Raw genomic sequence first — 27,669 nt, 5'->3', positions numbered from 1 at the left:
GTTACAAAAGAAACAACTTTTTTTAAAGGCCTTCATTTGTCTTTATACGGTCTTGTACTAAACTGCCCCCACCACAGATTTTATGTTGAACGCTCTACAACAATGCTTTGTGTCCAGCAAGCTTACTCTGCCCTTAACCTTGTTCTGAACACCTCCAAAACAAAGGTTGTGTGGTTCGGGTAAAAATGCCCCTCTCCCCACAGGTGTGATTACTACCTCTGAGGGTTTAGAGCTTGAGGTAGTCACCTCATACTTGGGAGTATGTCTAGACAGTACACCATCCTTATCCCAGCACATGTCCAAGCTGCAGGCTAAGGTTCAATCGAGACTTGGTTTCCTCTATTGTAATCGCACCTCTTTCACCCCAGCTGACAAACTAACCCCGATTTGGGTGACCATCCTATCCATGCTAGATTAGGAAGATGTAATTTATAGATCGTCAGGTAAAGGTGCTCCCGTTCTTTACCATTTGGCCATCCGATTTGCCACCAAGGCTCCTTATAGAACACATCACTGATGCTTATTTATAAAACCCTCAAGTCTCACTCCCCTCTGAGACACCTACTGTAAACCCTCATCCTCCACATACAGCACCCGTTCTACCAGTCACATTCTGTTGAATTTGGGTGTCATTTTTTGCAAAAATGACCCCCCCCCCCCCACAAAAAGGGTTGGATCTAGGTCCCCAAAGCACACATTGTTCTTAATAGACTTGCCAAGTTAAATAATAAGTATAAAGATAACAGATTACAGAAATTATCGCATTTCCAAATGTACAATTCACATTTTTCTATGCCTTTACCCACAAAACACCTGTGGAGTGTTTAGTGGGACGTTTTGGAACGTTCAGATAGAAATATGGTATGTAGAACAAACACGCATTTCTGACATGTGATTACTAATTCCACGTCGGCTTTATTCACGGAAAATCTATCTGCCATGTTCAACAACTTTGGGCAACAATGTGGCGCTTTGTTTGCAAGGACAACTTACCTAATTGCTTTAAATGAGTTACCACAAAGCACTTTCATTTATCAAAGTTTATTTAAAAGGAAATGTGTTATTTGCTTCTCAGTGTACTGAAAGGAAAATTAGATAACAAATAAGTGACCTTCCCCGTAACCCTCTTGAATTGGTCAAAACAACAGCATCCAATCAGTGTCTTAGGGAGGTTTGAAAAAGAATGAGTCTGATTAAATCATTACCACCATTTGCAGTCTCAAGCAAGAGGCGTTATGAACGTTCCTTTGATGCAAATCAACCTAAACTCCTACCTGCTTACTACATGCCGAGATGAACTTCCCCTACAACAACACCCATCAGCATGAACACAGCTATTTCTGCGAAGTCAATGTGAACATTTCTTCAGGGGGGGGGGGGGGGTTATGCCTGCATAAAGTAAGACACTGCACTACATTTCACGTTAACGCAAAGCTGTACCTGGCAGTTTACGTCAATGCATCTGCTCAATTATGTTCATTTGGCACCTTGAACACAAATGGCCAATCTGCCACCAAGTTGCTCTTGTAACTACTTGAGAGAAATAGCGTTGTTCAGGCCATTAGGTTGCACTACGTGGACACAGCAACCACACAGCAAATGATCCATGATTACGCTGACAGTTGGACGTGTAGATTGTGTATTGGCTCTGTATAAAATCTAAGATACAGTACTTCGGTGTTCCGCTGGTTCATCTTCTATTGCCGGCATTCTAGAATACGAACAGACACCCATTCATTCACTCACCTAAATGGATTGACAAAAGAAACATATAAAAACGGGTAAAATAATATCTAATTGAACTCATTTTTACAGCTAAAATACAAAAATAACCTGACGTGATACTGCTCCCTCACACAATCCAGACGCTGGGCAAAAATTGGCATATAAATACAAAATGTAAACACTGGTGGTAAACTACCACGTCCATTGCCAGTTTCAATTTGTAATGAAAAGTTTGCTCTCTCCCATCTGAAAATGTGTGCATTTTCAAGAGTTCACATTAGCAGGCACTGGTTTGGAAGTCAAGAGGCAGTAATGGGATGGCCTGGTCCCAGATCTGTTTGTGCGGCATAAACAGACCTGGTTCCAGGCTAGCAATGGGAAGTCTGAACACCCAGTAGGGTTGGGGCAGAGGTCATTCCGAGTCCGATAGGACGATCACTTCGTCCGGGTCACATTGAGTGGCCACGTTGACCTGAAAATGACACAAAGTGGAGATTGTTAAGAGGTTTGTATAGTGTACACGAGTGACGTCACGGCAGTGGAGTTAGAGCACGACACACACACACACTGCATTCAAAGTATTCAGATCCATTGACTTTTTCCACATTTTGTTACAACCTTATTCTAAAATTGATTAAATTGTCCCCCTCAATCGACACACAATACCCCATAATGACAAAGAAAAACACGTTTAGAATTGTTTGCAAATTTATGAAAAGTAAACAAATATTACATTTACATAAGTATTCAGACCCTTTACTCAGTATTTTGTTGAAGAACCTTTGGCAGCTATTACAGCCTCGAGTCTTCTTGGGTATGATGCTACAAGCTTGGCACACCTGTATTTGGGGAGTTTCTCCCATTCTTCTCTGCAGAGCCTCTCAAGCTCTGTTAGGTTGGATGGGGAGCGTTGCTGCACAGCTATTTTCAGGTCTCTCCAGAGATGTTAGATAGGGTTCAAGTCTGGGCTCTGGCTGGGCCACTCTAGGTCATTCAGAGACTTGTCCCAAAACCACTCCTGCTTTGTCTTGTCTGCGTGCTTAGGGTCGTTGTCTTGTTGGAAGGTGAACCTTCACCCCAGTCTGAGGTTCTGAGAGGTCTGGAGCAGGTTTTCAATCAAGGATCTCTCTGTACTTTGCTCTGTTCATCTCTCCCTCGATACCGACTAGTCTCCCAGTCCCTGCAGCTGAAAACCATCCCCACAGTATGATGCTACCACCACGCTTCACCGTAGAGATGGTGCCAGGTTTCCTCCAGACGTGAGGCTTGGCATTCATGCCAAAGAGTTCAATCAAATTGTATTTGTCACACACGCTGTGAAATGCTTTCAACTTAATGCAGTTAAGAAAACACCCCCCAAAAAGTAAGATAAGAATAACAAATAATTAGCAGCAGTAAATAATAGCGAGGCTATATACAAGGGGTACCGGTACAGAGTCAATGTCAAGGGGCACCGGTGTCGAAGTAAGGTGTCGAAGTAATATGTACATGTAGGTAGAGTTAAAGTGACTATGTATAGATAATAACAGAGTAGCAGCAGCATAGAATGCATGTTTCCCTCCCTATAGCACTTGTAACATGAATGCGCCACAAGAGGAATATTTAGGTATGTGTGTGTAATATAAGCTGTTCTATGGGGTTGTTTGATTTTCCTATGAATTACACGTTTTGTTTGCAGAGGAAAAGTACATGTGGACTGTTCTAGCATCCTCAAAATGCGCCTCAGCAGAAATATTTGTTCATGTTCCATATTTTTGTTGTTGTGTGGCGGAAATTATTTTGCTGCGGCGCAAGCACCACAGCAAAAAGGAGAAACACTGGACATACACTGTCAACTGTGGGACCTTATATAGACAGGTGTGTGCCTTTTGAAATCAAGTCCAATCAATTTAACTTACCACAGGTGGACTCCAATCAAGTTGGAGAAACATCTCAAGGTTGACCAATGAAAACAGGATGCACATGAGTTCAATTTTGAGTCTCATAGCAAAGGGTCTGAATAATTATGTAAATAAGGTATTCTATTTAAATTAAGAAAAAGAATACGCACACCTATTAAGACGAGGTGCTGGCTAGCGGAGTAGAAACTTGAAAATAAAAGAGAGGCGCACACTCTAGGAGCTCAGATGCAAAAATATAATACCAACGTTGGTATTACATTTTTGCATCTGAGCTCCTAGAGTGTGCGGCTCGCTTTTATTCTATTTAAATTAAACCTGTTTTTCGCTTTGTCATTATGGGGTATTGTGAGTAGATTGATGGGGGGGGGGGGGGGGGGGATACATGAATCCGTTTTAGAATAAGGCTGTAACGTAACAAAATGTGGAAATAGTCAAGGGGTCTGAAAACTTTCCGAATGCACTGTATGTTTGATATGCTGAGCATACGTGGGAAAAAAATGTGTCGTGTCATGATATTTAAACATCAGCAATCATCATTTACCCTCACCTTGTTTTTCTTGGGAGGCGGGGTGGACTGGGAGCTGGTGACCATCTCCCGGGTGGGAGAGTCTTCCCTGGTGGAGTCCGCCTGCAGGGGGCTACTGGTCACCACATCCATGTCCAGAGGGAGGTCACGGTCACTGCACACAGACAGAGAAAATTCATTCATTCAAGTCCCCACATTTGAAAATGGATAGGTATTCTCCATGGATTTTCTTTTTATCCCACCATTCATTTTGGTGCTACAGCCTTACCTCCCATTGTGGTGCCTTAGAACCCCGTTGAAAGACTTCCTGGATTTCACCTCATCCTCTTTCCTCTTTCTCTTCCTGCCTCTGCAGGTGTCTTTGGGACTGGGTGGCCTGGGGCTGCAATTCGCTGACCTCGTCTCAGTGATGACCGTGCAGGAGTCCTCATTGGTCGAAATTAGCACCGGTGACGGTGGCAAAGAGACCTGATTCGCCGCCATGGGGGAAGCTGAGGAGTCCTTCGTTTCCACACTAGTGCTTATTGACACAGCTGAAACGTGATTGGAGGAAACAATGTCCTCCTTTGTCAGGTTGGTATTGGATGATTCGTTCTCCTTGTCTACCTCCATCGCCTCTGATTGGCTGGGGCTGTCTGTGGGGGATTCGTCGACTAAGGAGGAGATCCGTGGGGTGTCAACCTGAGAAATGGGGCTGATTCCGCTCATCACGGAGTCTTTGTCCACCTCAGCGTTCTCTTCATCCTCTCCATCCTGGTCTCTGTCACTCCCACCATCCACCTCGTTCTCACTCTCGTTTGCTGCCTCTACTTCATTGTCCTCCTCCTCATCATCCTCTGAAAAAAAGAAAACCCAGATCAGTTGAAAACAGATTTTTTTTAAATTTGATTTCTCCATGTTGTTGCCAAACCCCAGGATAAACCGGGTTAAAACACTGAATTTGAGAAAGGTGCCGTGTAAATACAAATGATCATCCTCATCACCTGGCCCTGCTTGTGATTTGCTGGCCTGGATCTCCTCCTCGATGTCTGGATCAGACGACTCGTCGTCTTCATCATCATCCTCCTCCTCAGCTTGCTCCTCACCACCCTCTCCCTTCTTCAGGGGATTGTCATCGGCTGTGGTGGCCTCCAGCGCCGATGACTGACCCTTCCGTTGACACAAACAGAAAAGACAGACAGTGAGTGGTGACAGATATAGTAATTTATGTAAATAAATACCATGTATTTTCAAAGCAGATGTGGAAAAGCGTTGGCTGACTACAACAGGTCAGAATTACAAAGCATTTTTAAAATGTCACCTCCAGTCATTTCTAAAATGTAAATTGGTCTCCAACACCTTTCTCCTCCTCCTACCTCTTTCTTCTGCCTCTCTCTCTCTATCCGTTTAGCCCTCTCCTCCTCCTCTGTGTCGTCCTGCTTCAGGGCGTATTTGGAGATGACCTGCTCCAGGCTGGAGAGAGCCACCTCCCGGTTAGAGCGCAGCTTGCGGGCCAACGTGGGGTCCAACAGGGCAGGGTCAGTGGCTGGTAAGAGTGGGCAAAATGAAAAAGGGGGGGGGGTGAGAGGAGTTAGTGACCTTGTAGTCCATCTTCTTAAATAGTTCCCACACATCCAACCTGATATCCACAAAGCAGCATACTGTTGTCACTCTTTCTGTAATTTTGTGTCAACTACCAGGTTCACAGTTTCACACACAATGTTTCTCATTTATGGCTCTTGTCTCTCTGCAGCAGACACACATACATACATACATATATATTTTTTAAAACATTTATGTAACTAGGCAAGTCAGTTAAGAACAAATTCTTATTTACAATGACAGCCTAGGAACAGTGGGTTAACTGACTTGTTCATGGGCAAAACAACAGATTTTTACCTTGTCAGCTCGGGGATTCGATGTCGCAACCTTTCGGTTACTGGCCCAATGCAATAATCCACTAGGCTACCTGCCGCCCTAATGTGTATGGGGGTGTGTTTGTCAATTCAATTTTGAGTGCCAGAGTGCCCTCAGGGCGTTCGTAAATTCAGAGCGTTGTCAGATTGTCCGTTTGTAAATTCATAGCGTTCAGAGAGCACACTGGACACTCTGGCCGAGGAGTAGGGTTGATCTGAGCGTTCTGACCTCACAATGCCAGTCAAGCACCCACGCTAACTGGCTAACGTTGGCTAGCTACTTCCAGACACAAACGTGGGAACAGCTCACTGACCATTTTACTCGCCCTAGCAGAGCTGGTTAGGCTGTTTTCATGTTATCCAGAGTGTTGATGACTGTAACTGCGCTGCTGGCAACAATATAATTATGCGTTTTTGCCGACGTTCGTGAATTCATCAGTTATTCTGCGCTCTGGCATGCTCAAACGAGAGTGAGCAGAAATCTGAGTAGATAGCCAGAGCGAATTTACAAACACACCCATGGTGAGCAATATGTTTGGAAACATCGAATCGCAATAAAAATCACAGTATCGAATCGCAATACATATAGAATCATGAGAATCCCAATACATATTTTAAATCGGCACATAAGTATAGTGATAATATCGTATCGTAATTTCCAGCCTAGTGTGTAATTCCCTTTATTCTTACAGACATCACACAGACGGAAACATACAGCTCTCTTACCGGGCTTGTAGAGGTCTGTGAGGTGCGAGCCGAAGTTGTAGACCATGTCGAGGTGGCGTCTCTCCTGCAGGCGGTTGCCGGTCTCGCGGAAGGCGTCCTGAGCGATCTGGGTCAGCTGCTTCTTGCTGAGGTTAAGGCCGTGGCGCTCGTTGGCCCGGCGGATATGTTGCAGGATGTCTGTGTAGTCGGGAGGATTCAGCTGGGCCTCGGGACTGTTGATGAAACGCTCAATCTGCAAGTGGGGTTGGGAAGAGCAGGATGAGGAGGGGTCAGAGTGTACTGTATCGCCATGAGCAAACACTAAGGACAGCAAAATCAATTGCTAGGAACACAAGCATTTCGCTACACCCGCAATAACATCTGCATGCGACCAATAAAATTTAAATGGTTATTGTTTTCATGCATTTATTTTTATTCCTTGATATTATCTCATACTGGGGTTAGTTTTAAATCTGATATTCATCCATAGTCTATATAACATAAATTAGCAGTGGTCAAAAAGCATTGGGTTGTCAATAAACAATGTTGGTTACCTTTCTGTTGACCTCAGGGTAGCGTGTCCCTTTGTATTGGATCCTCTGCTCGATCACTCTGCCTGTCAGACTGCTGCACCCCTTCAGCTCACAAAGCTTATCATAGATCTTCATCATCTGAGAGGAGAGAGAGGACTTCAGTGGCTTCTATCTATCAAAGTCATGTACAGTTAACACATTTAGTATGTGGCTCAAGCAGGAATCAAACCCACAGCCCTGGCGTTACAAGCCTCACACTCCAACCAACTGAGCCATTGGAACCAATAGGCCTCTGTGATCTGACCTTGCGCTTGAGCTTGTGCTCCTGGATGTAGCTGGAGTCCTCCTCTTCTAGCTCGTTGACACTCAGCTCCTTCTCCTGCAGCCGCCGGATCTCATCATTGTACATCTTCAGCAGGTTCTCCAGGTACGCAATCTGAGAGAGCGAGAGAGAGAGAGAGAGCGAGATATGAAGATATGCCTGGCACATTGCTCCTTATGATGAACTATCAGATGCAAAACATTATAGTAATCTACACCAAATCAATGCTTTTAAACCCTTGAGGGTGACCAAGTGCACACTTTGGGCAGAATAGGAATAAAGCTATAGAGAAGTCATGGACTCTGTCCATTCTTGGAGCTGCTGACCTGTCTCCGGGAAGCCTTCTTCGTCTTCCTATCCTCCTCCTCCTCCTCGTTCTTCTCTTCCTGCTGCCCCGAGGTAGACGGTAGCTCCTCTGTCGGTGCCTCCTCTTTCATCTCCTTTTCCCCGGCGGTAGGCTCCACCTTCACGACAGTCTGCCTCCTCTTGTCCGAGTGCTGTTTGAGGACGGTGCACAGCTCGTTGATGTAGACAAAGGTCTTGGTGCGGCGGGCCTGGGCGCGCGTCAGGCAGCGGCCCAGCGTGTTGCGGAACTCCACCGAGGCCAGGAAGTTGGGCGAGGCCTTTGAGTGCTTGGCGTGCAGGAAAGTCATGACCTCAGGGCAGTCCTGTGTGTGGGCCGAGCAGTACTCTACAAACTGAACAAAGCGAGGGAGGGGAGTGAACGAGGGAGAAGGGTTTAGAAGAATGTTGTTCAATCTTTCCACTGGGGGACACACAGGGTTGGTGCAGACCTTTGTTCCTGCTCAATACATGGGCTTAAAGATGAGTTATAATCAGGTGTGTTAGTGCTGGGATTGAGCAAAAGCCTGCAAAACTATGGGATTTGAAAAAAAAAAACACTGATTAAGAGTGATGTGGGAAGGCCAAAATTCGAAAGGATCACGCACAAATTCGTTATGACTTCCGTGATCGGACATGATCGTGATGGACTAATAGCCTGCAAAGACTCAAAGCCACAGCCGTAGTTGTGCTTTCCAGTGTTGCAGCTCCACTGACATATTTGTAATGTGACTGCACCAAACATCTCCACCATCCATCCATGTACCCTCTTACCTCAGTAAATAGCTTCTGGTTTTCTGCTTTAAGAACATGGCTTTCTTTCTTCACTGTGGCAAAAGGAGATTGGGTGATGTGAGTTGGAGCGGGCTGTTGGAGTTTTGGGGGAGTACGATGATTGGCTGAGGGTTTAGAGGAGGTGGAGGAAGAGGGTCGAGGCCTCTCCTCTTCCTCATCATCATCAAGGATTACAATGCTGTCCATCACTACTGCTGAGGCAACCGCCATCAGATAGGGACTATTCTTTGCTGAGGGACGGCAAAAACAACTGTGTTAAAATGATGCCTTGGGCAAATTCAAAAGTACCATACCACTGTCATGCCATCTGGTTTAGTGAGTCTATCCAATACAATTAATGGTCAACCATTTTTACAATACGAAAATTACACAGGATCAGGCACAAACATCACTGCTACCTATTATCCATTGTAAATCCCACCCTGTCCCTTTTCACCAGCACGATTTAAAACAAATGTTATAACAACAAACATTCTTTATATTTTGTAGGCTTATCTACAACGAAAACAGACACTGACCGCCAGTAACGTGAGCTAGCATGCTAGGCTAACGTCGAGGACTCTTGCTAAGTAGTTAATTACTAAGTATTTTTTTGATTAAACTAGATTTGAGCTGGTTGAAACTTCTGTCAGGAAAAAAACAAGTTCACTGCAAAAACACTCCAAACACCACTGTTGTGTTTGTTATTTCCTTGTTGGCTGGCTGGCTAGCTCGCTAACCTCAGTTAGCAACAAGCTAATGTTAGCTGGCTGCTCAGGAAAGCGCCAATCTCTCCGGGTAAAATGGTAGGGGTATGACAAAGACAACATGTAAACAAATAATTTTACTAGCTTTATGTATGAAATGCAGATGTATATAATAAAGCTACTGTTTTAAGACCATGGTTAGCTATGGACAAAACAATGATAGTCAACTTACCCGCTTGATACCGAAATGTCTCGCCCCGAAGAGCTCGGGAACATTCAAGCCTACCATTGGTTGTTGGTTGGTTGTCGCTCAGTAACATCATCGATCATTGGCTATTCACTTTACTCCAGTTTCACGTCAGGTGTTTTGTCCAAATTGTCTACATTTGCCCGTCAACTTGTTTAAAGCTGTATAAGTCACTTTTTGGTCGACCCGAACAAATTCACATATAAATGTGTGTTATGGATCTGTCATTCTTCATTGAAAGCACGTTTAAGAAGTGCTAGAATTGTTCTATGTGCGCTATTTCTATGCTTCTTGTTCTTAAGTTTTTTAGTCTTTTACTTTCGTTTTTGTACACCAGCTTCAAACAGCTGAAAACACAATATTTTTGTTAAATACTATATTTCACAACGGGTTTAGAATATATTGGTAAAATGATTTTCTACATTATACTTGCTTGTTTTATCACATAAACTGAAACTATGAGAATTTTAGCAACCATGAAATGGCGGAGCGATTTCTGCATAGTGCATTTACCTAAACAAATTCGTTATTTTGTTTTTCTGAGACTCGTACGATAAATATTGATAGCATTAACATAAACAAATAAGAAGAATGTGTATTTCATTTGGATTAAGTGATTAGGCGAATACAGTTGCGCTCCTTGCAACTGACAGTACAACCATATGGTTAAAACTAGGCCAAATCCAGCAGCGACGAGTTTGGACTGAATACACTTGTCAGTCTAAAAAAAAAAGGCCATTCTTTAATGCCTACCTTGAGACTGTGTTTGTCCTGTGTATCTGCGTGTTTTTCAATCATATATATATATCTATATATATAAAAGAGTATAGAGTGGTAGTGCATAAAGTAACTTCCTACTCCATTGAAAAACAGTGGATACGGGTGCAGTTTGACAGACATCACATTAAACGGTACTTTAATCAAAAACGATAAATTAAAACACACACAAAAAATAACAGAGACACAGGACAAACATGTACAGGGTGGGAAGAATGTACATTTTTACAAGAATCCACTGACTGAGACTTGATGCACAAACTCGTCGCCGCTCAACTCCATTCTAAATCGTGGAGTTGAGTTTAGTCAGCTAGGTTATGACCAAGGAAAACATTGAGTATTCACATCCGTGAGTCAAATTGTGTGGAAGCAGAAGCACCCCTAAACAAAAGATCCTAGGACTTTCATATGATAAGTACTTCTTATCTACTTATGACCAATAACACAAATTCAACAACGGGGAAAATGCTTTGAAGATTAAGAAGTTATTACATCCCATCACAAATAGTCCTCATTTGCTCAAAGTTGTTGCTCATTCCTGGCAAATACACTAATCTAACAATTCTGTTGTGGTGGTAGCAACATCAATAGCAAAAAACAAAACATCACTATAGCCTATATACCGTCTATACAAGGCAAGATAAAATGAAATAAAACCCTAAACAAACTAAATGAAAACAATATATAAACACACTTCCAGCGAATTACTAATTCCAATTGAAAGGATTTTGTCTTATGTTCACCTTCAGAATCAATAGAAGAGCCAATAATGATAGGGTTCAATCTTTAATTCCAGGGTCAATTAACCCAATAGAACCACTAATAACACAACACACAACTATCTACATCCATATGTACATACGCTCATGTGCACAAGTCTCTTGAGTTCTTCTACAGAGGAATTCACAGTTGTATAAACGTATTTAAATATGTCAATATTTAAATCAGTCACCCAATCAAATATTTTTATTCTCCCGACCACTTGTTAGATCGTTCATTTTCAACTGCTGTCAGAAACTCAATATCTTCTTTCCGTGTACCACCTTCCACAAAACGGTGCACTTTTATTCCTGAAATTCCAGCTTTGTTGGTTCCATTACACACTCACACTCATCCCAGGTGTTTCCACATTTACTTCACTTTCTGTAATTGAGAGAGGATAAGGATGAGCCCAAAGTGTGTAAACTAACAAAAAAAGACAATGGGAGAAATCCAAGGGCCTACATAACAGATAATGTCATCATATTACATAGTAATCCATAGTAAATACATTTGATTGATTGACAATCCAGGGGCTGGAGTTTTAACTAGAGGGATACAGCTTGAGATAGAACCAATTTGGGCAAGACAGTGTTAGCTGGGAAATATACATAGACACATAGTAGTTACACTTAACTACAAAATATGTCTGACGACATTTACGAAAGCGCAATTACCTTCTCTTGTGAGTTAGTATCATCGGACCCTATAAAGGCAAGACAAGGTCAAGCATTAGATTGACACACAAGATCCAAATGAATTCGAAAGATCCAAATTCACACTGTAGCTTCACGGCTTCAACATCTTTTTTTTGTGTATCTTTGTTCAAACCGATTATAGTTACCAGAGCTAAATGTCCAGGAGACGATCTTGATCAAACCATAGAGCCCCAGGGCCACGGCAACCATCGCCATGGAGTCTTCAATGGAGGGACCATTAACACCTGATTGGGATGAAGAGATAGAGAGTACATTTAAGACATACTCAGGATAAGTTGTGACGTGTCAAGTCAAATGTATTTGACTTTTCAGATCAATGTAATTGCATATCAGAAATTATAACCTGGGCTGTTCAAGCCCTGAATGCTGATTGGCTGACAGCCGTGGTATATCAGTAGGTATACCACAGGTATGACAAAATATACATTTTTATTGCTCTAATTACATTGGTAACCAGTTTATATTAGCAATAAGGAACCTCTGGGGTTTGTGGTAAATGGCCAATCTACCACGGCTAAGGGCTGTATCCAGGCAGGTGGCGTTGTGTCGTGCAAAGAACAGCACTTAGCAATGGTATGTTGGCCATATACCACACCCCCTAGGGCCTTATTGCTTTATTATACTGGTAGGCCTAGAGACTATGCTATATGGACCCATGTATGGAATGTAAAGAACATTGCTTGAGGTAGAAATTGCCCCTAACCACAGATTGATTCCCTTATCCCAATCCTAACCTTTACCTCTACAGGGATACAAATATCAGGCTCTGAATCAGTGAACCCAGGAGCAACATCCATCAACTCAATGCAGCTCTATTAAATTATCTCTCACCGATGACATTGAGGGTGACGCTGGCCCGCCGGGTGCCTCCAGGATGGACGGCCACACAGGTGACCTCCCCTCCACGGCCAAGGTCCAGCTTGGCTGAGTCTAAATCCAGACGGGTGGTCTGGCTGTAGGTGTTGTCTGGGCCCTGCCTGTGGCCTGTCACGCTGCCCTGACCCAGGGGCCTGACCTTACCGTCAGGCCCTGTTAACTCCCAGTAGAACTCCAGGGAGAGGGGGAAGAATCCTGACGCCTCGCATTGCACCTTCACCACCTGTCCGGGCACGGAGAGAGGGAGCGGGGAGGGGAAGATGGAGAGGGACGGAGGCTCTGGGAGAGATAGAGGGAGAAATAGGAGTGAGAGAATGAGGTAAGAGGAGGATACATATAAATGCCATGTTTTCTAATGTACTGTATATGGAGTTACAGTAGTTATTACAGTGAATATACTATACATAGTGGTTGAAATTCTACAGGTCTAAAACAAACATTGCAACGCTTTAGTATTGGCAGACTAATCAAGCGTATTCATCTCTCCTCACCTACAATCTCCAGCTCCACTGCCACCTGAGCCAGGAGATAGGGCAAGTACGCCGTGCAGATGTAGGTCCCTGTGTGGCGCACTTCAGCTTCCTGCAGGATCAGTGAGGCATTTCCTGTCTCATGCAGAGCCGTGAAGTCTAGCCCCGCTCCCTTTTCCTTGGTCTCGGCAAATCGGTCAGTCTTGCCGTCGTAGGCCAGGACCAGACGGCCATCGCCCCTGAACTGGTAGCGCCACTCCACGGCGAAGCCCGAGCCAGAGAGAGGAGAAGAGGCTTCCGCCCAGAACCCACAGTCTAGAACCACCGGTTCCCCGAGTCTGGAATGGACCAAGGGGGTTCGACTGGACACACTGAGCACCACTGGGAGAGAGAGGGGTAGGAGAGAGACATTAAACTTTCACACTGCTTTATCTGTGACATTGCGTAGTAATAAACATCACTGGATTCTATACTTCTTCATGGCATACGACAAATTCATTTAAATTACTTTCTTTTCAATATTTTACAAGTCAGTTAAGAACAAATTCTTATTTACAATGACGGCCTACACCGGCCAAACCCGGACGACGCTGGGCCAATTGTGCACCGGCCTATGGGACTCCTAATCATGGCCTGGATTCGAACCAGGGTGTCTGTAGTGACGCCTCTAGCACTGAGATGTAGTGATGCCTCTAGCACTGAGATGCAGTGACTTAGACCACTGCGCCACTCGGGAGCCCCAGTTAATAATAAGTCATTATCACTGTGGTGTTGGTAACTGTATACAATTTTGATTCGAAGTCCATCTTTAACACTTGTAATGGTTAAATACAACAATCTGACTTTAACAACACTTGCTCAAGAAGAATGTAATTCTTTTTCAATCATAGGGCACTTTACCAGTGGGTTCCTTGGTTGCCGTGGGAGCACGCATGACACTGGATAGGGCCAGCTGTCCGTCCAGGCCCTGCAAGGCTGCAGAGTACCAGTCAGCTTGCAGGTAGATAGGACTGTGGGCAGAGTCAGTGAGCGGGACTGCCCATTGAACGGTGGAGGGCTGGGGCATGAAGGGGTTTATCTCACACTGTGGTTTATGGACTGAGCCCTCTGGTGGGTGCAGAGAGGAACTGCAGAGGATGGCTGCTGGATCTGATGAGAGAGAGGGAGATTTGTCTGTAGAGGTGGTCCTTTCAATGAAATAACATTTATTTTTCTGAAACGCTCTGCCTAAAACGACAACACTCTTGTAGTCTTGTATAACTTAAATGAGAGGCTTGGTGTTAGAGGATGGCGAATTGTTGAGCTGTAACACCAAATTGACGGAGTGCACTTAACAGCGACTGGTTTGTCATTCAAATACTACATAATTTCTAAAGAGATTGTCCTACGTAATGTACAATGTATAAGTACTGACCAGTGATGTAGTAGACTCTATCATGGCTGATGTCTGCAGATGGTCCCTGCTGTGACTTGGTTTGTTCACTCTCTGTACTGATATACAGCAGTGACTTCTCCTGAATCATTGCAGCAGGGAATCCCCCACCTCGACCTGGTTTCTCCTGGACAAACCAGCACTCCAGAACTGGACAGCTGGTCCCATAGACTGGAAGAGAGAAGGACGAGAAAGTTGTGTGAATATGTGAGACCGTCAATGTGGACAGGTGAGAAGATAAAACTACTGTAGATTAGCTTGGTAAGAATAGATATGAAAAGGCAATCAAAAGAGAAAATGGAGATGCTTAGTATTCAGACAGTGAAAACAAAAAATATTGTAAGTCCCTATTACTGTAAATCTCTATTATGGAACTGTAATACATTTTAAAAAGCAATTGCATTCGTATGAATGCATATTTGCTGTAAGGCTGTTAATGTGTGCTTGTCATTTCACACAATGATCTAAATTAATCAACCAAGTGAAATGCATATACAAGCGACTAAGTAAAAAGTATCACAGATCAATGTAGATTAAGTAGATACGGTAGCAGCAGTTGTTTCAAATTGTATCATATATTAAGTCATGTTCAATATTCTTCAATATATATATATATTTAAAAGCTACACCACAGATGCCGGATAGTTGTAAGGAAATACACGAAGAAAAGTCGATCATTTTACCTTGTATGAAGTAAGTAAAGGCGAGAAACGATAGCTTGTAAATTGTTGAAATATTGGCCATGGTTTGTCTTCGACAGTGTTATCGACTGTTCTGGTGTAGTTTGGAGTTGTTAAATCATGGAGAAATATGATTTTGTCTTCGGACTTCCCCCGTGGCCTGCAGAAACTGCTTTCACTTTCATTTTTCACTCCGATATGTGCATAGCTAGACGAGGCATAGATAACGATAAACCATCACGGTGTCCAATATTAGGTTAAGTCAATACACTGGTTTTATGAGGCGCAAATTGCATGAACATGTTGTGAAAAATATACTGTTTTACAAACTCAAGAGAGCTTCGTGCACAACATGATTTGCCCCGCAAAGAAATACGACGACGTCACACATTGCAGAATGCACACTCAACACTAGATGGTGCACCAACACTGACGTTACTTTCAAACGTGCCCCAGCGTGGTCAAGGTCACTTGATTTCTTTGAAACTGGAATCTGGGAACATGCACACCATTGGAGTTTATACCTGGCTGGCTGCTTCTGTTCGAAATTACAAATGTCATATGGATTTCGGTACAGTGGCATTAATTAATACATGATAGGTCATTATTTTATGAAAGAGTTAGCCCCTGTCTGTCTTGTATTTCCAGTCAACAGGTGAAATCTGCCACCTTTTAAATATAACATTTAAATAGCTTGTTTTTAATTCTTCCTGAATTGGAATGTCACAAAGCTGCCTGATTGTTTTCAGAATGCAGAGAAACAAGATGTCAAGAAGGAATAGGGTAATCTGATCCAAGATTTGTTTGTGGTGAGGCAACTTCTACTTTGATGTCGAGATCAGCGTTTTAGGGCAACTTCACCCTACTCCGTCTCTCGACATACTGATGACGGAGTAGGGTGAAGTTGCCCTAAAACGCTGATCTTGGGTCAGATTTGCATTTTCCCAACTAATGGTTAAGGTTTGCAATGGACGAGGGGAAGCTGATCCCATATCTGTTCCTAGAGGAATCTTTACCCCAGAGCGACAGATACCCAAAAGTCAAGTGACTCATCATGTGATTTCTTTGAAACAGTAGTGAGGAGAGTTACAGTCTACATATAGATGGCACTGTGGCATTGTTTATCCTTCACTGTAGCCTGTGCGACGGCTGGTTTTTGACTCTTTTATTGTTTATTTCAGGGATTTTCCATTCACAAACTGAACTTGCTTTGGTTATTCCCGTCACTCACATACCAGAACACACTGGGAGTGGGCAAGAATTCCAGAACACATTTTCATTGGGGAGAGAAAATGTGAAAATATGATCAGATGACTTGGTTGGATGTGTAGGCTTGTTACTGGAGTTATGGTCAACACGTTTTCAGCTGGTATACACTGGCTCTGTTTTTAGTTCTTTCAGTAGCCTATAGTCTTAGTGAAACAAAAACACTTTTTAATTGAAAAGAACGTGTCAATGTAATAGTCCTACATCCCACTCAGCAGTATAAATATGAACAACCATGTATAGGCTACTAGAACTAGATGATGCTTCAGTGTGTCGGCCATCTTATGATTGAGGATAGATAGACACAAGATGGCTGCATACTGACACGCTTATTGGAAAGGGTGTGGGACTTACCTCAACACTGTTTGACTCCACTTTCCATTGCATTTCTATACTATCTGATTTTATTGCTGTTTTATTTCAAACCATTTCCTATCAAATGGAGCTAGATCCAACACAATGTACGTCCTTCAATGGCACCCATCCAGTATGCCAAATAAACGTCCATTGACCTTAGCCTGAGATAGCTCTTTTGTGTCATCCTCCCAAACCACAAGCCCTCTGAGAATACTATTGGAAGAATACATTGTTTCTCCTCTTTCACATCATCCTCCCATGTTATTGATTTGTGTCACGGCCATTGTAAGAACTAAACCTACAGCAGTAGATTGCTGGAAGACCTCCCTGTATGTAGGCCTACCACAATACGCTTGCAGGTTATCTAGATTGTTTTAGATGAGAAAAAGTGCATTCGGAAAGTATTCAGACCCCTTGACCTTTTCCAAATTTTACGTTACAGCCTTGTTTTAAAATGGATTAAATAAATACAAATATTCATCAATCTACACACAATACCCCATAATGACAAAGGGAAAATTGATTTTTTTACATTTTAGCAAATCTATTAAAATTAAAAACAGAAATACCTTATTTACCTAAGTATTAAGACCATTTGCTATGAGACTCGAAATTGAGCGCAGGTGCATCCTGCTTCCATTGATCATCCTTGATGTTTCTACAACTTGTTTGGAGTCCAAATTCAATTGGTTGGACATGATTTGAAAAGGCACACAATTGTCTTTATAAGGTCCCACAGTTGACAGTGTATGTCAGAGCAAAAACCAAGCCATGAGGTCGAAGGAATTGTCCGTAGAGCTCAGAGACAGGATTGTGCCAAGGCACAGATTTGGGGAAAGGTTATCACCACATTTCTGCAGCATTGAAGGTCCCCAAGAACACAGTGGCCTCCATCATTCTTAAATGGAAGAAGTTTGGACCACCAAGACTCTTCCTAGAGCTGGCCGCCCGACCAAACTGAGTAATCAGGGGAATAGCCTTGGCCAGGGAGGTGACCAAGAACACAATGGTCACTCTGACAGAACTCCAGAGATCATCTGTAGAGATGTGAGAACCTTCCAGAAGGACAACCATCTCTACAGCACTCCACCAATCAAGCTTTTATGGCCACTCCTCAGTAAAAGGCACATGACACACATCTCTGGTCTGATGAAACCAAGATGGAACTCTTTGGCTTGAATGCCAAGTGTGACGTCTGGAGAAAACCTGGCACCATCCCTACTGGAAAGCATGGTAGTGGCAGCATCATGCCGTGGGGATGTTTATGAGCCACTAGGATTCGCTACAACGCGATGGGACAAGGACATCCCAGCCGGCAAAACCCTCCCCTAACCCGGACAATGCTGGGCCAATTGTGTTCCACCTCATGGGTCTTCCAGGCTGTGCCACAGCCCGGGATCGAACTCGGATCTGTAGTGACGCCTCTAGCACTACGGTGCAGTGCCTTAGACTGCAGCACCACTCGGGAGGCCAAACCCCTTTGTTATGGAACGCCAAAATAAGTTCAGAAAGAAAGATGTGTTTAACAAGTCACATATGTTGCATGGACACATTCTGTGTGTAATTATAGAGTTTAACAAGATTTTTTAATGACCAACTCTTCTCTGTTCCCCACACATACAATTATCTGTAAGGTGCCTTAGTCTAGCAGTGAATTTCAAACATATATTCAACCACAAAGCCCAGAGAGGTTTTCCAATCCTTCGCAAAGAAGGGCACCTATTGGTAGAAGGATAAATAAAGCAGACATTGAGTATCCCTTTGGGCATTGTGAAGTTATTAGTTACACTTTGGATGGTGTATTAATACACCCAGTCACTACAAAGATACAGGCATCCTTCCTAACTCAGTTGTCGGAGAGGAAGGAAACCACTCAGTGATTTCACCACGAGGCCAATGGTGACTTTAAAACAATTAGAGTTGAATGGCTGTGATAGGAGAACACTGAGGATGGCTCAACCACATTGTAATTACTCCACAATAATAACCTAAATAACAGAGTGAAAAGTAGGAAGCCTGTACAGACTAAAATATTCCAAAACATGCATCCTGTTCGTAATCAGGCACTAACGTAAAACTGCAGAAAATGTGTCGAAGAAATGAACTTTATGTCCTGAATACAATGTGTGGTTGTCTAGCAATGATCAACAACCAATTTTACAAAGCTTTAAGAATTTTTAAAAGAAAATATTGTACAATCCAGGTGTGCAAAACTCATAGAGACGTACCCAGAAAGACTCACGGTTGTAATCGCTGCCAAAGGTGATTCTAACAGGTATTGACTCAGGGGCGGGAATGCTTATGTAAATGAGATATTTCTGTATTTCATTTTCAATATATTTGCAAAGATGTCTGAAAACATTTCACCTTGTCATTATTGTCTAAAATGTGTAGAAAAAAAAATATTTAACCCATTTTGAATTCAGGCTGCAACAACAAAATGTGGAATAAGTCAAGTGGTATGAATACTTTCTGCAGTCACTGTATGCCAGAGAATGAACTGTCAACACTTTGAGGTGAATTTCAGTGATGGGAAAACTGCAACTACATGAACCTGGTAAAGATCAAGATATGGCTTCTCATTGAGGTGGTGGCCTTTTACTCTATGTTTCTGCATGAAACCCATTTAAACTATCACAGACTTAATGACATTATGACTGTCATCAGACCTTTTCTTCTGTTTCAGATCAAATACAGTTTTACATTAGTCTGCTTGTCTCAATCTTACGGCTGGCTTTCTGTCTGTCCATATTTGCAAGAGTTGCAACTAAGCCATCAAAGTCAGTGAAAATATCCAGATCCCCAGGCTCCAAGGAGAGCACTGTTTTGGACCTAATGGTTGATTGACATTCATATAACTTACTTTCAGTTTTGTAAATAAATAAATCAAATTCACCTCTGCTGGTTGGTTCCACCTGTATTTTATGCTACTACATTCTCATCGGCTCAAAAACGATGTACAAGCTAATATCTTGGTGCGAATAGTTTTTCCAGATAATTTGTGCCTGATGCCTGAAGAGGGAAGATTACCAGAGAAAACACATCAGGAATTCAGGGGCCAACGTTAAAATGAAGGGTTTTATCCTTCTGGTGCTGGGAATAGGCCTTGTAACAACGGTTAATGGAATAACACTGGTTAATGTAATAACACTGGTTAATGTAACAACGGTTAATGGAATAACACTGGTTAATGTAATAACACGGGTTAATGTAATAACACTGGTTAATGTAATAACACGGGTTAATGTAATAACACTGGTTAATGTAATAACACTGGTTAATGGAATAACACTGGTTAATGGAATAACACTGGTTAATGGAATAACACTGGTTAATGTAATAACACTGGTTAATGTAATAACACTGGTTAATGTAATAACACGGGTTAATGTAATAACACTGGTTAATGTAATAACACTGGTTAATGGAATAACACTGGTTAATGTAATAACACTGGTTAATGTAATAACACTGGTTAATGGAATAACACTGGTTAATGTAATAACACCGGTTAATGTAATAACACCGGTTAATGTAATAACACCGGTTAATGGAATAACACCGGTTAATGGAATAACACCGGTTAATGTAATAACACCGGTTAATGGAATAACACCGGTTAATGTAATAACACTGGTTAATGTAATAACACGGGTTAATGTAATAACACGGGTTAATGTAATAACACGGGTTAATGTAATAACACTGGTTAATGTAATAACACTGGTTAATGTAATAACACCGGTTAATGTAACAACACCGGTTAATGTAACAACACTGGTTAATGTAACAACACCGGTTAATGTAACAACACCGGTTAATGTAATAACACCGGTTAATGTAACAACACTGGTTAATGTAACAACACTGGTTAATGTAACAACACCGGTTAATGTAACAACACCGGTTAATGTAATAACACTGGTTAATGTAACAACACTGGTTAATGTAACAACACCGGTTAATGTAATAACACTGGTTAATGTAATAACACCGGTTAATGTAACAACACTGGTTAATGTAACAACACTGGTTAATGTAACAACACCGGTTAATGTAACAACACCGGTTAATGTAATAACACTGGTTAATGTAACAACACTGGTTAATGTAACAACACCGGTTAATGTAATAACACTGGTTAATGTAATAACACCGGTTAATGTAACAACACTGGTTAATGTAATAACACCACAAGCACACGTTGAAATGTACACATGCACAGTCACACACACACACACACACACAAACACTCTCTTTATCTCTGTTTCTTTCTCTCTCTTTCTGTCTGTCTGTCTCTCGCTCTGTCTGTCTGTCTGTCTGTCTGTCTGTCTGTCTGTCTGTCTGTCTGTCTCTCGCTCTCTCTCTTTCTCTCTTTCTGTCTGTCTGTCTCGCTCTCTCACTCTCTCTCTTTCTCTGTGTGTGTGTGGTTATGATCAAAAGACCTTTGGGTTCGGCTAGGTATGGGGGTATGGACATGAGTATGCAAGTGTGAGTGCGTGTGTGTGTATGGGTGCCAGTGAATTGTGATTATTTACTATAAGAATGTTATTATGAGAATTTGATTTTATTATTTTATATTTTCTTTCATCACCCCCCTCTCTCAATTCAATTCGAGGACGTTATTGGCATGGGGAACATATACTAACATTTCCAAATAAAGTGAAATAGATCATAAACAAAAGTGAAATAAACAATAAAAAGTACAAAAGGGAAAATAAATAAACATAAATATGGGTTGTATTTACAATGGTGATTGTTCTTCACTGGTTGACCTTTTCTTGTGGTTGTGGCAAAAGGTCACACATCTTGCGCTGTGATGGCACACTGGTATTTCACCCAGTAGATATGGGAGTTCTCAAAATTGGGTTTCTTTTAAAATTCTTTGTGGATCTGTGTAATCTGAGGGAAATATGTGTCTCTAATATGGTCATAGATTTGGCATGTTAGGAAGTGCAGCTCAGTTTCCACCTCATTTTGTGGCCAGTGTGCACATAACCTGTCTTCTCTTGAGCCAGGTTTGCCTATGGCGGCCTTTCACAATAGCAAGGCTATGCTCACTGAGTCTGTATATAGTCAAAGCTTTCCTTAAGTTTGGGTCAGTCACAGTGGTCAGGTATTCTGCCGCTGTGTACTCTCTGTTTAGGGCCAAATAGCATTCAAGTTTGCTCTGTTTTTTTGTTAATTCTTTCCAATGTGTCAAGTAATTAACTTATTGTTTTCTTATGATTTGGTTGAGTCTAATTGTGTTGCTGTCCTGGGGCTCTGTGGGGTCTGTTTGTGTTTGTGAACAGAGACCCAGGACCAGCTTGCTTAGGCAACTCTTCTCCAGGTTCATCTCTCTGTAGGTGATGGCTTTGTTATGGATAGGTTTGGGAATCGCTTCCTTTTAGGTGGTTGTATAATTTAACGTCTCTTTTCTGGATTTTGATAATTAGCGGGTATCGGCCTAATTCTGCTCTGCATGCATTATTTGGTGTTTTACGTTGTACACTGAGGATATTTTTGCAGAATTCTACATGCAGTGTCTCAATTTGGTGTTTGTCCCATTTTGTGAATTCTTGGTTGGTGCGGACCCCAGACCTCACAACCTTAAAGGGCAATGGGTTCTATAACTGATTCAAGTATTTTTAGCCAGATCCTAATTGGTATGTCGAATTTTATGTTCCTTTTGATGGCATAGAAGGCCCTTCTTGCCTTGTCTCTCAGCTCATTCACAGCTTTGTTGAAGGTACCTGTAGTGCTGATGTTTAGGCCATGGTATAGTTCTTTGTGCGCTCTAGGACAACGGTGTCTAGATGGAATATTTATTTGTCGTCCTGGTGACAGGACTTTTTTTGGAACACCATTATTTTTGGTCTTACTGAGATTTTCTGTCTGGCTGAATCTGTGCAGAAGATCTAGGTGCTGCTGTAGGCCCTCCTTGGTTGGTGACAGAAGCACCAGATCATCAGCAAACAGTAGACATTTTTACTTCAGATTCTAGTAAGGTGAGGCCAGGTGCTGCAGACTGTTCTAGTGCCCTTGCCAATTTGTTGATATATATGTTGAAGAGGATGGGGCTTAAGCTGCATCCCTGTCTCACCCGAAAGCCCATTGGAAAGAAATGTGTTTTTTATTTTTTATTTTACCGCACACTTGTTGTTTGTGTACATGGATTTTATAACGTCATATGTTTTTCCATCAACACCACTTTCCATCAATTTGTATAGCAGACCCTCATGCCAAATTGAGTCAAATGCTTTTTTGAAATCAACAAAGAATGAGAAGACTGTGCCTTTTAGTTTGTTTGTTTGTCAATTAGTGAGGGTGAATACGAGGTCTGTCGTATGGTAATTTGGTAAAAAGCCAATTTGACATTTGCTCAGTACATTGTTTTCATTGAGGAAATATTTCCCTCTCTCTCTCTCTCTCTCTCTCTCTCTCTCTCTCTCTCTCTCTCTCTCTCGCTCTCTCTGAGGACAACCACAGAGTTCCATGAGTGATTTTTTGTTGTTTACATTTAACTATAAACAACGTGAGCAGGTCTGATTGTCAACAATAGCGAAGCAGGTATTGTGACGTAGAACAATCTGGGAATAGATTTTTCATAAGGTGAGTTGGTGACACAGTACCTCAATAGAACTATTAGGAGCTGGCAGGGTGAAAAACGCCCCCTAAAATAAGGCCTGTTTTTTCGTGATCACTCCAAAACTCGACGTCAAGCAACTGGGAAATATGGTCATATTATGAAACTGGGCTCCACGGTGGATGTAATGAACTATCTTTTATCAGAAAAAAGCGTTGTTAAAAATGTCATGTGTCCAGCCTTCTACTAGTGATGCTCCTAACATTTCCTGTTCTGTTTTAGTGGACTCTCTGCCACAGAGGCTTCCCCAAGCAACAGAAGTTGCAACAGAGGCTGAAAGGGAAATGGCCGAAATTGCACAGTCTAACAGGTACACCATTGTATCAATTCTCGAAGCATAGAATGTCAGTATTGATTCGAATTTGTTGTCACATCTGTCAATGTTTTTATGTTTTAGAAACACTGGATACCATTACAGATTGTGTCAGAAATGTCAGTGTCACACTTGAGAGGCAATATGTTGCAATTCTCCAGCAACATACAATTGCAATGTATGTAATTCATTTCAGATGACTGAACAAAGTTGTTATTTTTTTACAGGCATAATTGTATGCCCTGTCTCATTCATTTTTTTTCAGGGCATAGCAGGAAAGTGGTGATGGAACTGTTGTTGGTCAGCTTGTGCAGATCAATAGGTACTTTCTCAGTTTGTAACAGTGCAATATTGTTAGATCAATGAATATAATTCATCTCCCTGGTAAAAGTATTTAGAACCTTTCCGATGACCGAAAAGGCGTGGAGAGGAAGAACAGCATCCCCCATCGATGGTGCTCCACCAGCAGTCGCTTCAACTCATCAGTTCTATGATATTTCTCGGTGGGCAAACACAATAATACATTTTATTCTTTGCTGTTTCTGAACTTGTTTCGGTTGGTAATGGTCTATTGTCGGATGGTAATAGAGTAATTGTATAGCAGCCCTTGTCATTTTTCAATGTTTTGCCTTTGTCTATTTGTTGTGTGTTTCTTGTTTATTGAACATGTCCATTCTGTTTTAATGTATGTCATTGTATTCCTGTCATTTGTTTAAAATGTAAGTATCTGTGGACATTTCTGTGTAATTGTTAGATGTGAGCCTGGTATACCCCAACCTGAGTCGAATGGAATAGACAGGTTTGCTTCTTCCAAGGTATTGTATTTTCATTGACCTGTTTGTTGTGGAGTTTGTATATCAATTAAGATAATTTTGTAAATATTGTCATTTGAACATCTATATCACCATTGTCATCTTTAAATAAAATAATTACTTCTACACCTGATCCTACCTGCCTCCTGCAACATTTAACTGTCCAAAAATGGATTTAGCAACTAAGGATTCTTGCTTTAAGGGTTAAGTGTGTAGAGAAAAAAAATAGAGATGTAGTCTTCTGATAAATTGTATTTACTGGAGAGAGGAGACACGAGGCCATGGTATGGTTGAAATGTAATAAATCATTATTCTGGGTACATGCATTTATTGGGCAATTCCTTGAGGGCCTGATTGGTGTCACAGTTTTGCTGCAGCTCCAGCTAACACACCTGACTCCAACAATCAACTAATCATGAGCTTCAGTTTGGAATGCAATTTGATTAATTAGCTGTGTTTGCTAGGGATGGAGAAAAAGTGTGACACCAATCAGGCCCTTGAGGACTGGAGTTGCCCACCCCTGTTTTAAGGCCTAATTTCAACATGCAAGAAGCAAGAGCATGTTAATCCTACATCTTAGATGTAAGGGCATAGTACAAAATTAATAGCATGGCATTTCCATCTACAGTTGGGTGTCAAAAGCTGTGGCTAAAAATAATTGTACGCTATGTTTAAACAAACGGCAGAAGGGGTTAGAACTACAATTTCGGCTCCATTTCCGGTCGTCGCCGCTGGACTCAATGCGACGTGAAACAGGGAGTTGTAGTTCACAGAGAGCATAGGTGTATTTGAACCATTATACTTCCTAAGCACTGAAACATTGTGACATTTTTGGTTTTGGAATCCCAATCATGGAACACCCCTTAAACATATTACATAATGTTCTCACTACAATCTAGGACTTATAGTGGTGAACTTTATTTTTTATAAACAGGCCTATAGGCTTTTGTCTAGGGCATAACATACTCCTCAGTAAACTTGGGAAACAGCTTGATTGTACAACTCGAGACGTTTAATGATAAGAATATGCACATATTTGATTGATCAGAGGGGTTATATACCCTCATGTCAAGCCAACAGGCTCTGGGCTCTCACTTGAAGCTAACTGCTGCGTGCCTGAGTGACCCTAGATAGAGTTCAAATGGTCATACTGAACTCCCTTCTGACTCTCCTACTGTACCCGCTGATGATGAAACAGGTTTAAGGTTATTCAATCCGCATCGCTGAAGTTCAGCTTTACAGCGTGACTGAAATTGAAAGAAAATGTTCCCAAATCAAATTTTATTGGTCACACACGTGGTTAGCAGATGTTAATGAGAGTGTAGCGAAATGCTTGTGCTTCTAGTTCCGACAATGCAGTAATAACCAACAAGTAATCTGACAATTTCACAACAACTACCTTATGCACACAAGTGTAAAGGAATGATTAAGAATATGTACATATAAATATATGGATGAGCGATGGCCGGACGGCATAGGCAAGATGCAGTAGATGGTATAGAGTACAGTACATACATATGAGATGAGTAATGTAGGGTATGTAAACATTATATAAAGTGGCATTGTTTGTGACTAGTGATACATTTATTACATCCAATTATTAAAGTGGCTAGAGATTGAGTCTGTATGTTGGCAGCAGCCACTCAATGTTAGTGGTGGCTGTTTAACAGTCTGATGGCCTTGAGATAGAAGCTGTTTTTCCGTCTCTCGGTCCCAGCTTTGATGCACCTGTACTGACCTCGCCTTCTGGATGATAGCGGGGTGAACAGGCAGTGGCTCGGGTGGTTGTTGTCCTTGATGATCTTTTTGGCCTTCCTGTGACATTGAGTGACATTGAGTGGTGTAGATGTCCTGGATGGCAGGTAGTTTGCCCCCGGTGATGCGTTGTGCAGACCTCGCTACCCTCTGGAGAGCCTTACGGTTGTGGGCAGAGAAGTTCCCGTACCAGGCAGTGATACAGCCCGACAGGATGCTCTCGATTGTGCATCTGGAAAAGTTTGTGAGTGTTTTTGGTGACAAGCCAAATTTCTTCAGCTTCGCTGTCTGTGTGGGTGGACCATTTTCGTTTGTCCGTGATGTGTACGCCAAGGAACTTAAAACTTTCCACCTTCTCCACTACTGTCCCGTCAATGTGGATAGGGGGGTGCTCCCTCTGCTGTTTCCTGAAGTCCACGATCATCTCCTTTGTTTTGTTGACGTTGATCGTGAGGTTATTTTCCTGACACCACACTCCGAGGGCCCTCACCTCCTCCCTGTAGGCCGTCTCGTCGTTGTTGGTAATCAAGCCTACCGCTGTAGTGTCGTCTGCAAACTTGATGATTGAGTTGGAGGCGTGCATGACCACGCAGTCGTGGGTGAACAGGGAGTACAGGAGAGGGCTGAGAAGACACTCGCTTTCACAGTAAACGCTGCATATGTCAGCTCAATCTGAAATGACCTATTTATTTCTATCGCCTATGTCTCAGCTGCGGTTCTGTCTGCATTTTCTGATTAATCAATTCTAGTTGCTCCATCGTTCATCATAATCTTTATTTAACTAGGCAAGTCAGTTAAGAGCAAATTCTTATTTACAATTTACAAACCCCAGCCAAATCCAGACGATGCTGGGCCAACTGTGCGCCGCCCTATGGGACAGCCAATCACGGCTGGAAGTGATACAGCCTGGATTCAAACCAGGGACTGTAGTGACGCCTCTTGCAATGAGATGCAGTGACTTAGACCACTGCTCCACCCGAAAGCCCAAAATCACCACTACGTTTTGGTATTACGACGTTGGATTGTTTTAAATAATTTATGTAACAAATAGGCTAACAACTGACATTGTTACGGCGTGAACTACAAATATGGCGCCGTTTTGTAGTTTTCTTTCCTAACACTAGCTCGGTTGATCTTCTTTATCAATA

General features: G+C 42.1%; 2 protein-coding genes and 1 long non-coding RNA gene across 4 annotated transcripts; 1 reads left to right on the top strand and 2 right to left on the bottom strand.

The window, feature by feature from the left end:
- Positions 1-1,025: 1,025 nt before the first annotated feature.
- Positions 1,026-9,768, bottom strand: daxx (death-domain associated protein). Of its 2 annotated transcripts, XR_010457414.1 has the most exons (12): positions 9,663-9,768; positions 8,724-8,974; positions 7,934-8,305; positions 7,590-7,721; positions 7,307-7,423; positions 6,774-7,005; positions 5,508-5,677; positions 5,136-5,301; positions 4,421-4,988; positions 4,174-4,306; positions 2,083-2,197; positions 1,026-1,746 (listed from the first exon to the last, which is right to left on the bottom strand). XR_010457414.1 is itself a non-coding variant. In XM_064983729.1 (11 exons), exons 1-11 carry the CDS (start codon positions 9,751-9,753, stop codon positions 2,138-2,140), a joined length of 2,292 nt encoding a protein of 763 aa, XP_064839801.1. In that variant the 5' UTR covers positions 9,754-9,768; the 3' UTR covers positions 1,026-2,137. The 2 variants fall into 2 exon arrangements, 1 of the variants encoding a protein (XP_064839801.1); XM_064983729.1 differs by having other exon boundaries at positions 1,026-2,197.
- Positions 9,769-10,576: 808 nt separating this feature from the next.
- Positions 10,577-15,771, bottom strand: tapbp.1 (TAP binding protein (tapasin), tandem duplicate 1). The gene is made up of 8 exons (XM_064983728.1): positions 15,394-15,771; positions 14,693-14,881; positions 14,179-14,427; positions 13,300-13,659; positions 12,764-13,087; positions 12,058-12,156; positions 11,891-11,919; positions 10,577-11,597 (listed from the first exon to the last, which is right to left on the bottom strand). Exons 1-8 carry the CDS (start codon positions 15,452-15,454, stop codon positions 11,586-11,588), a joined length of 1,323 nt encoding a protein of 440 aa, XP_064839800.1. The 5' UTR covers positions 15,455-15,771; the 3' UTR covers positions 10,577-11,585.
- LOC135552229 (uncharacterized) lies at positions 14,864-24,888 on the top strand. The gene is made up of 3 exons (XR_010457413.1): positions 14,864-14,939; positions 23,864-23,951; positions 24,220-24,888. It is a non-coding gene; the product is annotated as an uncharacterized LOC135552229 (long non-coding RNA).
- The last annotated feature ends 2,781 nt before the right edge of the window (positions 24,889-27,669 follow it).

The sequence above is a fragment of the Oncorhynchus masou genome, chromosome 13, assembly GCF_036934945.1.
Source record: "Oncorhynchus masou masou isolate Uvic2021 chromosome 13, UVic_Omas_1.1, whole genome shotgun sequence".
In the NCBI taxonomy this organism is placed as follows: Eukaryota; Metazoa; Chordata; class Actinopteri; order Salmoniformes; family Salmonidae; genus Oncorhynchus; species Oncorhynchus masou.
Note: the sequence above shows the minus strand (reverse complement) of the source record. Positions and strands in the feature narration are given on the sequence as shown.

Coding starts and splice junctions, on each gene's coding strand:
- daxx (XM_064983729.1), bottom strand. CDS start 9,753: ATGATGTTACTGAGCGACAACCAACCAACAACCAATGGTAGGCTTGAA. Junction 7,722..7,933: donor AGAAGGCTTCCCGGAGACAG/GTCAGCAGCTCC, acceptor TCGCTCTCTCAG/ATTGCGTACCTGGAGAACCT. Junction 5,302..5,507: donor GAGAGAGGCAGAAGAAAGAG/GTAGGAGGAGGA, acceptor TGTCAACGGAAG/GGTCAGTCATCGGCGCTGGA.
- tapbp.1 (XM_064983728.1), bottom strand. CDS start 15,454: ATGGCCAATATTTCAACAATTTACAAGCTATCGTTTCTCGCCTTTACT. Junction 14,882..15,393: donor CTTTACTTACTTCATACAAG/GTAAAATGATCG, acceptor TCTCTCTTCCAG/TCTATGGGACCAGCTGTCCA. Junction 12,157..12,763: donor CGTCACCCTCAATGTCATCG/GTGAGAGATAAT, acceptor CATCCCAATCAG/GTGTTAATGGTCCCTCCATT.